Below are 14,742 nucleotides of genomic sequence, written 5' to 3'. Positions count from 1 at the left end.
TGGGGACTAATGTGTTTCGAGTCTGCATGTAAGTGGTTTTAAATTGCTGAAGTTTTTAAAGTGGTTTTAACTGTTGCTGGCCTGAATCCAAACAGGGACTTGCATCTCCATAAGTACTTATATCTACAATAATTAGAACTGGGCATTTCTGTAATGTCCATATTGAGTAAAGGGCTGTTGTTATGTTACTACTACGAGGGGGAGATTGAAAAGGGGCTGATGCACATTGGGACCGATGCACAACTGATGCCAGCCATGAAGTTTAATGCATGTTTACCTTGTTCAAATCATTTAAGTTTTTGGTCTGGGGATATTTTACATGGTTTATATTGTATGAAGCCCTAAAATCTTGTGACAAAGGGCAGGACAGAAGAAATCTAACAATGTAATAATTTGTAGATATGTCTATTAGTAATACTACTATGATTATTTTGATCTGTAATGGTAGAATAATATATTTCTTTTTCTCTCTTTTTCCTTTTCATTACAAGGTGTCAGAGCCATACTATGTTTTAGTTATATATATATATATATATATATATATATATATATATATATATATTCTGACTCACTTTCCTTCTCTCTTTTTGTCTTCTTTTTAAAAAAAAATTCTGAATGTATTTTCTAAATGTATATCGTTTCGATTTTTGACTGTAAATTAGATTGCTAGTGTTAAAAATTAATCAACAAAATTGCTGCAAATATAAGGTTTTCTTATGCAGAGGCGTGTGCTTCGTTTTTTAACCTTTGTAAGCTTTTGGAATGATTTTATACTGTTTATAGCTGTGCTTTTAATGTGATGATTTTTTTAGATTAGGTTTTAAATGTCAGGTTTTTTTAGTATCAGGTGTTTACCTGATTCTTTTTTATTCCACTCTGGAAGAAAGCTGGCATGTAAATGAGATTAGATAGATAGATAGATAGATAGATAGATAGATAGATAGGGGATTTTCCTGCATGTTGCCAGTCAACAATTGATTGGATGGGTCTACTCTATTCAGGGCTAATTCAAAGGATTCTAGCCATTGTTTTAAACTTTAAATTGTTTTAAAACTTTTAAATTAATTTTACTTACATGCTGGTTCAAGATCCTAAGATATAGGATGGGATATAAACATTTTAATAAATGTATAAATTATACTGCCATCCTCAGGAGTCTGCAACAACCAGTTTATGTCATAAATATACCTAGTTGGAGAATGCCAAACGTTTCAGGAGTGAAGAGAAGGGTCTGGGCATGAGAGAATGCGCATGGAAAGCAGGGCTGACTAGTGATCCCCATGTCAGTGGGCCGGTGAATCCATGCTAGGTTTTGGCTAGCTCTAAAGGCGTTATCCAAGGTGCTGCACCTAGTTAGGAAATATGGATTAAAATCAGACATGGATTCACCTTCCCACTGATATGGGTACTACCAGAACTACTACAAGGGATCCTACAAGCTGCTGTCAGCAGATCTGGTTTGGGGATCTCCTTGATTCATTTACTGTCTTGCAAAGACCTGTCAACTAGGGACACGTGGGGCAAGATTGTGGCTCAAGGTAAGTGGAACCAGAAATAAATGGTGGCCCATGAGCAGAAATGTTACTGTTTTCTACACCATGTGGCCCACTTTATGCTATGAATATGCCAAGTGGGAAGATGCTAATGGAGTCAGTGGCTTGCATCTGCATTATGACAGGTCAGGGATGGTGGCAGCTCATGGTTCCCATGTCGGTGAGGAGGCAAATCCCCTTCAGGTGTCAAGCCAGGCTTTAAAGGAGTTGCCCAAGGTGTTAAAACTGAACCTCCAAACTAGGTTCAGCATTTTGCAGAGATCTTTTAAAGCAGCGATTCCCAAACTCTGGTCATTCCAGATGTTTTAGGCCTCATCTCCCAGAAACCTCAGCCATCTTGAAGAGTAGTCTGGGATTCTGAAGCCCAAAATACCCAGATAGCCAGAGATTGGGGATTGCTGTTTTAAAGCTACCTAAAACTTAGCGTAGATTCATTGCTCCCTTGATGTGGGAGCCATTGGTCAAGGATACTAGCAGCCTAATTGTGTGGGCAGGTGGGGCAAAGCATTTTGCAATTGTTAAACAATTAGATGAGTCTGAAAATGTATGTCCACCTGCCTCTGAGACCTAGCAGTAGACCCCACTGTCACTCCTGCCTACACTTGGCCTACAGACTAGAGCAGGTCCTCCTCTTCAGGGAAACGACGGAGGCTTCTTAGGCTGAGCAGCAACTGGGCTTCGCTGGAGGCTGCAGAAGCAGGAATCTCAGAACCAGCAGGGCATCCACAGGAAGGAACCCAGCGCTGCCCCAGAAGCCGCTCCTGCCAGCAATCCCAATGCCATCTGGTCTCCGGACACGCGGGAAGGGTCCTCGCGAAAAATGACATGAGTCACTCCAGTTGCTGGGAAGAAGAACAACAACCAACAGTAAGCTGCAGGTAGAACAAATATGAGTCACAGTAAACCTGGGTTTCATAGAGTCCTAGAGTTGGAAGAGACCCCCATGGGCCATCCAGTCCAACCCCTTCCTGCCATGCAGGAACTCTCAATCAAAGCATACCCAACAGATGACCATCCAGCCTCTGTTTAAAGACCTCCAAATAAGAAGGCGACTCCACCACTCTCCGAAGGAGTCAGTCTCAGAGCTTGAGAAAGTTACCCCACTATACACAATCCTTTTGGCTGTCTAATTCCAGAATCCTCCAGACCCTAAGGCTGGTGTGTGTGTGTAAGTGCCCTCAAGTCACCTGTCAACTTATGGCAACCCATGAATTTCATAGGGTTTTCTTAGGCAAGGACTACTCAGAGGTGGTTTTGCCAGTTCTTTCCTCTGAAGTATAGCCTACAGCACCTGATCTTTTGGCTGGCAATGTCGCATCCAAGTACTAACCAGGGCTGACCCTGCTTAGCTTCTATGATCATAGAGGATCTGGTACCTTGAAGGTATTTATGCTTTGTGTTCAAGTCCCCTGTTGTCTTCTGGTAACCTCCATGAATTTTGTTGTGTTTGCTAAGAAAAGGAATACTCAGAGGTAATTTTGCCAGTTCCTTCAGAAATACAGCCTACAGCACCTGGCCTCTCATCCAAGAACTAAACAGGGATGACCCTGCTTAGCTTCCAAGATCAAACAGGTCAGGTCTACTGGAGATGGACAATACCTAGATTGCCTCAGTGCAGATGGGGTGTGATATAAATAATAATAATAATAATAATAATAATAAGATTAAGATCCACCAGTTTTTTTCTGAAGAGCAAGTAAACTTTCATATTCTCTAGACTCTTCATCCAGCTGGAGAACAAAGGTATTTTGGAGAACACAAAAGCTTTCTTGTTGTCTTTGTGGCAGTCTGTCACGTCCTAATCAAGGGATTATGGATTTTAAAAAATTATTATTATTTTCTTGTGGACCAACTCAGCTTTTGCACATCCAGGAAAGTTCAATGTTGTTTCCACTAGATGTCAGCCTAGACTTCAGGATGTCAGTTTCATATGAATCACTTTATTTTATAGTGCGAGAAATGCCATTCAGAAACGAATCCTTCAGTTAACATACGTTCAGTTGAAACAAACCTTGAAGTACAGATGACTCCCCACATTTGCAGCTTTGACTTTTGCGGATTAGGTTATTTCTAGATTTGATCAATATGTTCTCTCTAGGAATCTCTAGGTCCTCCAGCGCAACTCTGCTGGTGAAACGTCAGGAATAAACTCTCCCAGAACCCGGCCACAAAGCCCGAAAACCTCACAAAAAACTATGGATTCCAGTCATGAAAGCCTTAGACTTCACTCTTGAGAAGCCTTTTGCTAACCTTTTGCTAACCCAGTTCTTTGCTAACGCAGCTGAGCAAAAAATCCATATATCCCAGGGAGAGGATGAAAGAGGGCAGGCGCATACCTCCATACTGCTGGCCATAGTAATCATTGCTGACGTACATCGTCTGGTGGGAGTCGAGGGGCACCGTCTGGTAATAGTCGTCGTAAGGGTCGTACAAGTGGATCTGGAAAAATAAGAAGTGGAGCAAATAAACATTAACTGCAAGACATTCAGAAGCCAGGACAGCCTGAGAGCCAAGCACTAATTTCCGTATCCTCCTGCCTTTGCACTGGGATCATGATCGAAAACTCTCCTCTCCCGCCTGAGAGGAAATAGATGGTAAACAGCGACAGGGACTTCTCCATGTTGGAAAATATCCACATTTTATTTTTAAAAACTGTGTCTTTCATGGATTGGTGGGAAGCTTCAGGGGCCACCAAAGTGGGATCCATGGGCCACATGTGGGCCATAGGCCATACACTGCACATTGCTTCTAATGCACAGTGTCAAGGTATCCTAAGAGACCTATGCAGAAACGTAGTTGGGGACCTGCTTAAGAACACTGTTGGATGCTTGTCTGTTGGTTTTCTCACCTCTGGTAAACTGGGTTTGGGGAAGCTTACAGCAGCTTAAAGGTGGCTTTTGAGGGGAAGTTTGGTTGTTGTGTACTTTTTGTTGCTGTGTGCCTTCAAGTCATTTCCAACTGATGGCGACCCTAAGGCTATCATGGGGTTTTCTTGGCAAAAGTTGTTCAGAGGAGGTTTGCCATCGCCTTCCCCTGAGGCTGAGAGAGAGTGGCTTGCCCATGGTCACCCAGTGGCTTTCATGGCTGAGTGAGAATCAAACCCAGAGCTGTAGTCCAATGCTCAAACCACTGCACCACGCTGGCTCTCTGTTGTTAAGGCTGGTAGAGAATTTCACTATCAAAAACCATGTCCTTTTCAGGTACAAGTATCCCAAAGTACATGTACTAAAAACCAATGGAGATACTGAGGGGAAAAACTTTATGTATCAAAATATATTCATGTGTGTCAACACCAATATCTAAGGATAAGCAGTGAAATATTTAATCACCATACGTATAGCTACCAATGAAACTGCCAATGAAAAGTCCAGTATAGTCCAAATCTTCCAAAGTTCTGCTGTAAACTAAATATGGCAGCAGCTAAATGTAGAAAAAAATCCTCTTCTCAAAGAGTGCATACAGTTCTGTGGAATCTTTGTCATCAAATATGATTATAAAACAAATGACTAATCCATGGGCAGTCAATAAGAGGCAATAATTCAAATAAATGGTGATAATTCAGGTCAGGAAGGAAGCAAGGTGGCACAGGTAGCAAGACGGCTCCCTCCGGAGTCGTACAGCCGTTTTGACATCAAGGTCTTCTTCAGCTGAGACAACAGACATCTCCGGATTTCAAAATTATAAAGTACAGTTTTCAGCTTGCCATTTCATTATTCCCTCCCTTAAGACATGCCCTTTTACAAACAGCAAAATCAGTGAGTATGACCTTCTTGGCCAGTTGCTGTTTAATTCTGGCAGTTGTGCTCCCTGGTCAAGATGCCCTTTTCTCATCACCCTGGCAGCTGATACTTGAGCGAATATCATGTCACACAATGTTCCCATGTGCATGTCAAAAAAAGAAAAGAAAAAGAAAAAAAGAACTTGAGTTTTATCAAAGAGAAAAGCCTCACTCAAGATGCTGGCACAGATTTCTAATACTTGGGAGACAGGTCGGAGATACAAGAGAAAAGGCAAAGGAAGACCGGACGGTAAAGAGAGAGATGGGTGGGATGCTGCTGACTGGAAGCAATGAGGAAAAGAAAGGACAGCTGGATTTCCCATTCCAGTTATGTCTTCTTTAGAAAGCCAGCTGAGGCTTTGATTTCACAAGGCTTTTTGCACTCTTCCAGAATGCCTGGGGGCTCCGTGACATCAGAAAAATTGGCAGCCTGATCGGACTTATTGATCTGGAAACTGGAAAGCAGCTTGGTTAAAAATAGAGCCACAACGGTACGGGAAATGACTTTTCTGACTCTTGAGTTAAGGGAATGTGAGGTCAGGGGCCTCAGAGACTGATGCAGGGACAACGCCGCCCTCGTCTTCCCTATCACTCTCTTTTCAGGAGGTATGGAAACCGAAGCAAGGGCCATCTAATCCAGTCCCCTTCTGCCATGCAGGAATACACAACTACAACACTCCTGGCAGATGGTCATTCAACCTCTGTTTAAAGACCTCCAAAGAAGGAGACTCCACCATCCTCCAAGGCAATCTTTTCCACTGTCCAACAGATCTTGCAGTCAAGTTCTTCAGATAAATTTAGTGGAGTGGAAACCAGGGACAGACATATATATGCCACTGGTATGTGAGAATGTCAATTGAAATTCAATATCCTTTGTGTATGGAAATGAAGTAGCAAGTCCCATTTCACTAATGGTCATTTAATGTTCTTAATGTTCCATCCTTTAAACAGGACTTGCTATTTCATTTCCATACACAAAGGATTTTGAATTTGAATTGACATTCTCACATACCAGTGGCATATATATGTCTGTCCCTGGTTTCCATTCCGCTAAATGCATCTGAAGGAGTAGACTGAAGTCTAGAAAAGTTCATGCTGCCAACTTCTTTCTTTCAGTTAGTCTCAAAGGTGCTGCAAGATCTCTCTACATACTGATTCTACAGACTAACATGGCTATATCTTTGATTTCTTACAGTCAAAGAAACTCTTCCTAATGTTTAGGTGGAATCTCTTTTCTTGCAATTGGAATCCATTCGTTCATTGCCTACGCTGCCTCTGCATTGCAGAAACAATGCAATTTGACACCGCTTTAACTGCTATGGCTTGATGCTATGGAGTTGTAGTTTTGTGAGATATTTAGCCTTCTCTGTCAGAGAGCTCTGGTGCCACAGCAAAGTAAAAATCCCAGGATTCCATAGCACTGAGCCATGGCAGTTGAAGCGATGTCAGACTGCATTATTTCTGCAGTGCAGATGCAGCCCTGCAATCCTTGCAGGTTTAAAGATGACCATCATGTCAACCCTCAATCTTCTCTTCTCCAGGCTAAAGATACCCAAGCTGGGTAAGCGCCGGGTAGCTTGGTTATTTATTTATGAACAGGTATATCTTGCCCTAGATCATGGGGTCTTGGGGTGGTCTATAACGAAATCAATTCAGGCTTCATTCACCTGTACAATAGACATATTTTGTGACGAGGAAACTGGAAGTTATATTGTTGTTGTTGTTGTTGTTGTTGTTGTTGTTGTTGTTGTGTGCCTTCAAGTAGTTTCCAACTGGTGGCAACCCTATCGTGGCATTTTTTGGCAAGATTTGTTCAGAGGAAGTTTGCCATTGTTTTCCCCTGAGGCTGAGAGAGTGTGACTTGCCAAAGTCACGCAGTGGGTTTCATGGCCAAGCTGGGAATCAGACCATGGTCTTCAGAGTCATAGCCCAACACCCAAACCAAGGAAGGTGGGATGGCTCAAGGAGGTGGACAATGTGTCGACCTTTAGATGAAGCTGGACTGCAACGTCCGCCAGGTGGGCTATAAACAAAGAAGTTGTGGTTATCTTCCACCTCCACTCACCTGGGTTGCTTTGGCCTCCAGAATTGCCATCTTCCAGGCTCTGCAAGAAAACCACAATAGCATCAGGTCAGCAAACGGTGCCGGCAGAGACAGAAATGTGAAAAAGCACTCCCCTTGCCAATGTTCCTCCTCCTCCCTCAGATTTTGCAGAAAGAAACTCAGGGAACACTCTTTTCTTGGAGGTCTAATGGGTCTTTGAATGAGGATCCTCCTAACTCTTTCAAAACAGCTTCTGCTCCTTCTGAAGGAGACCTCAGAAGTTCATCTCAGGGCAACTTATTCTTACTCTCTGAAGGACCAGGAACTTATTTTGTAAAATAAATGTTGTTGTTGTTGTTGTTGTGTGCCTTCAAGTCTTTTCTGACTAACCCTAAGGCGAGCCTATTATTGGGTTTTCTTGGCAAGATTTGTTCAGAGAGGGTTTGACCATTGCCTTCCCCTGAGGCTGAGAGAGTGTGACTTGCCCAATGTCACCCAGTGGGTTTCATGGCTGAACTGGAATCAAACCCTGGTCTCCAGAGTCCTAGTCCAACATTCAAACCACTATGCCATGCTGAGAGATATATCATCCTTTCCAACATTTCACAGATGAAAACTGGGATACATGTGCAACTTCAGAGTGTGATCAAGATGGAAAAAGGTATTAATGAGGAAGAGCATACACACAAGAAGAGGGTGCAGCAGTTTCCTTTTGTCCAAGCAGACTGGGAAAGGCTGATTTTGCCCCCTATTGTCCTGTCCTCTCCAGTGACGTCACTGGGGTTGGTAACTCATGGTGTAACCCTCCTCCTCTCATACTACACCCATACAGAATCTTTAGTAGTTTTTTGTACTAATTTACTGTAACAGAAATTTCAGGAAACTTAAATTTCTAGGATTTGCAGAACAATAGAATTGGCAAGAGGACCTAGTAATTGAAAATCCATAAGTTTATTTCCAATTGTCGACAAAGGAAAACAATGAACTCAGTGGAATTCAAGTTCCAAAAGCTGAGACCCCGAACAAGACAAAATGGCTCTTTTTATATTATTCAAGACAAAGAAGCTTCTTCAATACACCTGATTGGCTAATTACAATTTAAACATACAGAATTCTTACAATCAGAACAGAAATACATGCATACATTAAAACTGCATCATCACTCCTTACCCCCTCCTGTAGGAATTCAGTGGCTTTCCTCCTAACCTTGCTTCTGAATGTCCTTATCTCAGTAGTTTATGTTATGTCTTTTTACTGGTGCCAGCTTCCATCCAGGTCAAGATGCACTCCTTATTCCTTTGCTCTAGTTTTTCTCTAAACTCCAAGCCTTTATTTCAAAAACCATCTCTCTGGCTGACAAAGGTGACTCCATCTTTCTATAGTTTTTTATTTCAACAAGGAATATTTCCACCACATTACTTATCAGTTGTAACTCCCATATATCACTGAATGTAATGGTAACAGTTGTAACATAAGCAACTAGCAAAGTTAAAACTATGCCTGACCACTGGTCTCTCCCCCACATTGAAATAGAATCATAGAATCGTAGAGTTGGAAGGGACCGCAAGGGCCATCCAGTCCAACCCCATTCTGCCATGCAGGAACTCTCAGTTAAAACATCCCCGACAGATGGCCATCCAGCCTCTGTTTGAAGACCTCTAAGGAAGGCGACTCCGCTACACTCCGAGGAAGGAGTGTGTTCCACTGTCGAACGGCCCTTACTGTCAAGAAGTTCCTCCTAATATTGAGCTGGAATCGCTTTTCCTGCAGTTTGCATCCATTGTTCTGGGTCCTATTCTCTGGAGCAGCAGAAAACAAGCTTGCTCCAGTCTCAATATGACACCCCTTCAAATACTTAAAGAGGGCAATCATATCACCTCTTAATCTTTTCTTCTCCAGGCTAAACACAGCCAGCTCCCTCAGTGTCTCCTCATAAGGCATGGTTTCTAGACCAACATTTTGGTGGCCCTCCTCTGGAAATGCTCCAATTTGTCAACATCCTTTTTGAATTGTGGGCCCCAGAAGTGGACACAGCATTATTCCAGATGAGGCCTGACAGGAGCAATAGAGTGGCACTAGTGCTTTCCTTGATCTAGACACTATACTTCTCTTGGTGCAGCCTAGAGTCACATTGGCCTTTTTAGCGGCCACATCACACTGTTGACTCATGTTAAACTTGTGTTCTACTAGAACTCCTAGATCTCTTTCACACATATAAGTCTCCTTAAGCCAGGCGTCGCCCATCCTATATCTACGCATTTCATTTTTTCTGCCTAAGTACAGCACCTTACATTTCTCCATGTTGAAATTCATTTTGTTAACTTTTGGACCAGCTTTCTAACCTATTAATTTCATTTTGAATTTCAGTCCTATCCTCTGGGGTATTAACTGGATGTAAACTACTTTTGTCCTGTGAACTCAGTTTGCAGCAATGGAAATAAGCTGAAGACAAAGAGAGGAAAGCAGGAAGAGGAGAGAGAAACTGGGACATTTCAAAACCAGCTGAGAAAGTGGGAGGGCAGAGGATTAACTGGGACTGTCCCTGACAAATTGGGAAAGTATGATACATCCTGGATGCTAGAGAACCTGGGCATTCTGAGCTTGCAGCGTTGCAGTCAAGGAAGTTATTCAGCCACTAAGCATGAGGCGTTTGTGCCATAACTCTTACAAAATCACAATGAACCCATTTTGTCAGGCGATCCCAACCACTCATGTGCCCTGTCTGGAATCTGCACACTCGGCGGACCTGGTGCTTTTGGGGCCAATGTAGCTGGACTGCAGGATTGGGTTGCAGGGGGGGAGACAGAAAGAGAGAGGCTAGATGGAAGCCTAACCCACGCTGCCATAACTCTGTGGGCTCAGCAGACCCAGCAGACACACAATGCAGCTTGTTGTCCTCCTTTCGCTTACTTATTCATGATGAAAAATATTCATACATTGTCCTATATCCAAGGCAGCCAGCATGGTGTCATGGTTTGAGCACTGGACTATGATTCTGTTGTTATTAGTTGCCCAGGTTTCAAACTCCAATTTGATCATGGAAACCCCATGGATGGCTTTGGGAAAGTCACACTCTCTCAGCCTCAGAGGAAGGCAAAAGCAAAAGCAAACTTTCTCTAACAAATTTTGACATGAAAACCCCATGAAAGGTTTGCCTTAGGGTTGCCGCCAGTCAGAAATGACTTGAAGGCACACAACAACAACAAGAAAAGGAAGAGATTATTCTTTATAAAAAATATCACCTAATTTTTAATGCTCTGCATCTTCTTTCTCTGAAGCAATTCACTATAGGCATAACCCTTAAGGCAGAGCTCATATCCCAACCGAGTGGAGAGAAAACACCCATGATAGCTTCGCCACAGGGTTTGCATGAATCAGAATTAACTTAACGGCACGCAACAATTTAAAAAGGAAAGAGTTTTTAAAACATTTTTATAAATTTATCTAACTCTGAGTTAATCTTTGGAGTAAACCGCTGTTTGCATAACCTTCAAATCATGGCTCATCTCTCGGGCTGCAACATTTCAGAGCCAGCTATCACCAAGGGGAGGAGAGAGAAAACACCCGTAGACACCAGTGTGTAAACAACACAAAGCTGGCCCAAAGGGGTGGAGAGTTTTCCGGAGTTACCGCATCCCTAAAGGAAACCGTTTGGTTCCAAAAGGAGGTTCCTGAGACACCAAAGCAGCCATTAAGTATAAACAACGCTGACACACACACACACACACACACACACACACACACGGAAACGTGAAGTTAAAGGCTTTCATGCATCCATAGTTTTTTGTGGGTTTTGGGGGCTCTGTGGCCATGTTCTAGAAGAGTTTATTCCTGACGTTTGCATCTTCAGAGAGGACAGACTATGGAATATATTGTTTAAAAGTGTTGTTGTTTTGTTGTTGCTGTTTTTAAGCATCTTTTATGACCCACCTTGGGTCCAGTTAATTAATCTGCACACTCTTTTACGTACTTCATCACCGTACCAAGAGTAAACACACATCTCCCATTCTGTAGTAGACGATGGGCATGTCACTATGGCACTGCCCTGGCATTTTCTACATGCTGATGATGCACTTGGCCATCACACTGGATGAATTATCACAACTGACAGAAGGATTTCTCTAATGGGATTGCAGGGGGAACCACCATCTCTACCTTCCCTGACATCAACGTCACTTGATGCATCTGAGGCATCTATAATTATCGGCCGAGGTCACTTTGCAGGGCCAGCTGGGGAAAAAACTACTAGCCTTTGGTTGCATTCTACAAATAGCCCTCAAGTCACACATAAGCATAGCACACGATCAGACATGCTGGACGTACATGGCTGAGGCTATCCCAAACTGGAGCCCTTACATCTATCTATCTATCTATCTATCTATCTATCTATCTATCTATCTATCTATCTATCTATCTAGTATTTTTATTAACCAACAAAATATACAAACAGGTGCAGATCTAAAAGACATGCAAGGAAACATACAATGTGGAACAACAAGTCTAAATAACAACAAACAAAACTAACATGAACTAACACAGGACTTTATCACACCGAGCCAAATTGGTTAAATCCTGTAGAAACAGGATTTTAAAATCCTCAAAACCCCTGCTTTTGCAGGTAGTTTTTCAGATGCGGTTGCGTCAATGAGAAATAACGCAACATCAATCCGAACACAAAGTCAGCAAAACATTCCTTTTTACTTTCAGGAAGTTCCTGAAAGTAAAACTGAAAGGATTTGGTCAGCTTTGAGTTCAGATTAATGTTGCGTTATTTCTCATTCATGCAAATGTCATCTGAAAAGCTACCTGCTTTTGTAGTCATTTCTAATTTCTGCTCGGGTGAACCCCAAAAGTCGTATGAAAAATAACCCACTTTTGCGGGTTTTCTCCACTTTAAATCAAGTTTCTGCTCAGGATCCGTCCCGTGTGATAAACTCCACAGAAACATAAAAACCTAACAAAAAACAAACAGGGAAAGAAGGGATTCCAGCAAAGCTGACTATGGTTCTTTTACATTCATTATCTAACTCCCTCTGGTTTATTCAAAGATTAATGTGTTGTTGTTGTTGTTTAATTTTTTTAAAAACCATTACATTGACCAAACTAATAATAAAAATCCTTTTTTTAATTATTGTGACTTTCCCAAGGTCACCTAATATGCTTTTTTAAAAAATATTCTAGCTGGGATTTGAACTGTTTTCTTCAGATTCATTGTCCAATAGTCAAACTGCCGTACCAAACTGGCTCTCTTATAGCAGCCTTGCAAGCACCTAAAACCATAATAGAATCTCCCTTGTTTTCCATAGAGTCAATCAACATCTTCCACTCTTTCCTAAATCTATTTGAAGTTTTATCATGTGTTAACAGTCTCTCCATCACTACTAAATCATGTAATTTCAACAACCAAATCTTCTGGGAAGGAGACCATTAGAAACAAAAAGAAACTGGTCTTCTTGGAAACAGGAATAAAAAAAAGAGAGTGTGTGTGTGCATACATATCTCTAAACAAATTCTGCCATGAAAACCCCATGATAGCATCGCCTTAGGGTTGCCATAAATCAGAATTAACTTAAAGGCACACAACAATTTTAGAAGGAAATAATTTTAAAATATTTTTTTAAGTCATCTAATTCTGTGTTAATCTTTGGAGTAAACCACTGCATGCATCACCTTCAAACCAGAGTTCATCTGCCAGGCTGCAACATTTCAGAGCCGGCTATCACTAAGGGGAGGAGAGAGAAAACACCCGTAGGCACCAACAACACAAAGCTGGCCCAAAGGGGTGGAGAGTTTTCCAGAGTTACTACATCCCTGAAGGAAACCGTTTGGTTCCAAAAGGAGGTTCCTGAGACATCAAAGCAGCCATTAAGTATAAACAATGCTGCCAAAAAACCAAGGGAGAAGAACATCCCATGTTGGGAGGCTCTTTCAAAATACTCTAAGAACCAGCCTTCCCCAGTAAGAGGCAGCCTCCAAATGTGTTTGACTACAACTCCCATTTATCCCCAGCTTGTATCCTAAAGTTCTCTAATTCCCATCGTTTCCCAATCAGAGCCAGCTTCTATATCTGCCTGTTGACAACTCCCATTATCCACAGTGTTCTAAAGTACCCCCAGCCTTTCCTAGTCAGAGGCAGCCTCCCTATCTGCCTGAATACAACTCCCATTATCCTGTTAGTGCCCTTCAGTACTCCTACAACCAGCCTTTCCTACTCAGGGGTAGCCTCCTGTATGTGTTTGGTTGCTATACCTATTATCCCAAGTCAGCATCCTAAAGTTCTCTAACTCCCAATCTTTCCCAGTCCAGGGGTGGCCTCCCGTGTGTGTGTACCTAGCACACTTTTGGCAAGACAAGTCCAAAATGGAATGATGCTGAATTGTGCAACTGGTTGCATAACAGTATAGTTCAGAGTTGCAGTGCCATAGTGCCATTGGTCACATGCAAGATGGAACCAGACTAGGATCTGGATCAAGGGATTCAAACTGCAGGAAAAAAGATTCCACCCAAACCTTAAGAAGAATGTCCCGACGCTCGAAGCTATTTGATAATGGAATGGGTTATTTTGGGGAGGTGGTGGACTTTGGAGGTCCTTAAGGAGAATTTGGGGGTCCTCTTTTAAGGGTGCTTTATTCATATATGGCAACGATTTGGATGTCCCTTGTGGTCCCTTCCAACTCTATTATTTTATGGAGTTTATCACACAAGGAAAATCCCATGCAGAAATGAAGGTTTAAATCGGAAGAAGCTGCAAAAGCGGGGTGATTTTCACATGACGTCATTGTTAAAGTGGTGATAACCCAAACAGAAAGTAGACAGAAAGTAGACAAAAGCTGCTCCTTTTTACTTTAGGAAAATCCCAAAAGTAAAAAGGAATGGCTTTTGTCTACTTCCCGGTTAACATTACTTTAACAATGATGTGTGAAAACCAACCTGCTTTTGTGGGTTTTTTTCTCCAGCTTTTTAAACCTGTCTTTGCACAGGATTTCCTCCATGTGATAAAGTCCTGTGACTCAGCTCCAAAGCTTCTATGTAGAGTTGGCCCTCCGCATTTGCGGCTTTGATTTTTGCAGATTTTATTATTTGTGGTTTTGATGAATATATTCTCTCCAGGAATCTCTAGATCCTCCAGCACAACTCTGCTAGAAATTGACCATAGAGTTGTGCTGGAGAACCTAAAAGTTCCTAGAGAAAACACTTCTCTGGGCATTTGAGGTCCTCCAGCATGATTCTGGCAGATGTTGACCACAGAGTTGCACTGGAGGACTTGGAGATTCCTAGTGGAATGAGGATAGTGGCAATGAATAAATATCCACAAATATCCATAATGCATCACTCTTATAACATTTTTTTACCCAGGGCCTATCAAT

The 14,742-nt window shown here is 42.1% G+C and overlaps 1 protein-coding gene across 1 annotated transcript in view; it reads right to left on the bottom strand.

Annotated features, from left to right (window-relative positions):
• Window positions 1-533: 533 nt before the first annotated feature.
• PLEKHB1 (pleckstrin homology domain containing B1) overlaps window positions 534-14,742 on the bottom strand; it is a 47,244-nt gene continuing 33,035 nt past the window's right edge. Inside the window, exons 5-7 of the mRNA XM_089513049.1 lie at window positions 7,397-7,436; window positions 3,890-3,992; window positions 534-2,395 (exon numbers count right to left, since the gene is read on the bottom strand). Coding sequence (XP_089369175.1) covers window positions 2,259-2,395; window positions 3,890-3,992; window positions 7,397-7,436 — 280 coding nt within the window. The 3' untranslated portion in view covers window positions 534-2,258. The remainder of the gene's footprint in view (window positions 2,396-3,889; window positions 3,993-7,396; window positions 7,437-14,742) is intronic.

This window comes from Sceloporus occidentalis, unplaced genomic scaffold, assembly GCF_023333645.1.
Source record: "Sceloporus occidentalis isolate IW3139 unplaced genomic scaffold, rSceOcc1.0.p SCAF_2, whole genome shotgun sequence".
In the NCBI taxonomy this organism is placed as follows: Eukaryota; Metazoa; Chordata; class Lepidosauria; order Squamata; family Phrynosomatidae; genus Sceloporus; species Sceloporus occidentalis.
This window is presented reverse-complemented; position numbering and strand designations above follow the sequence as displayed.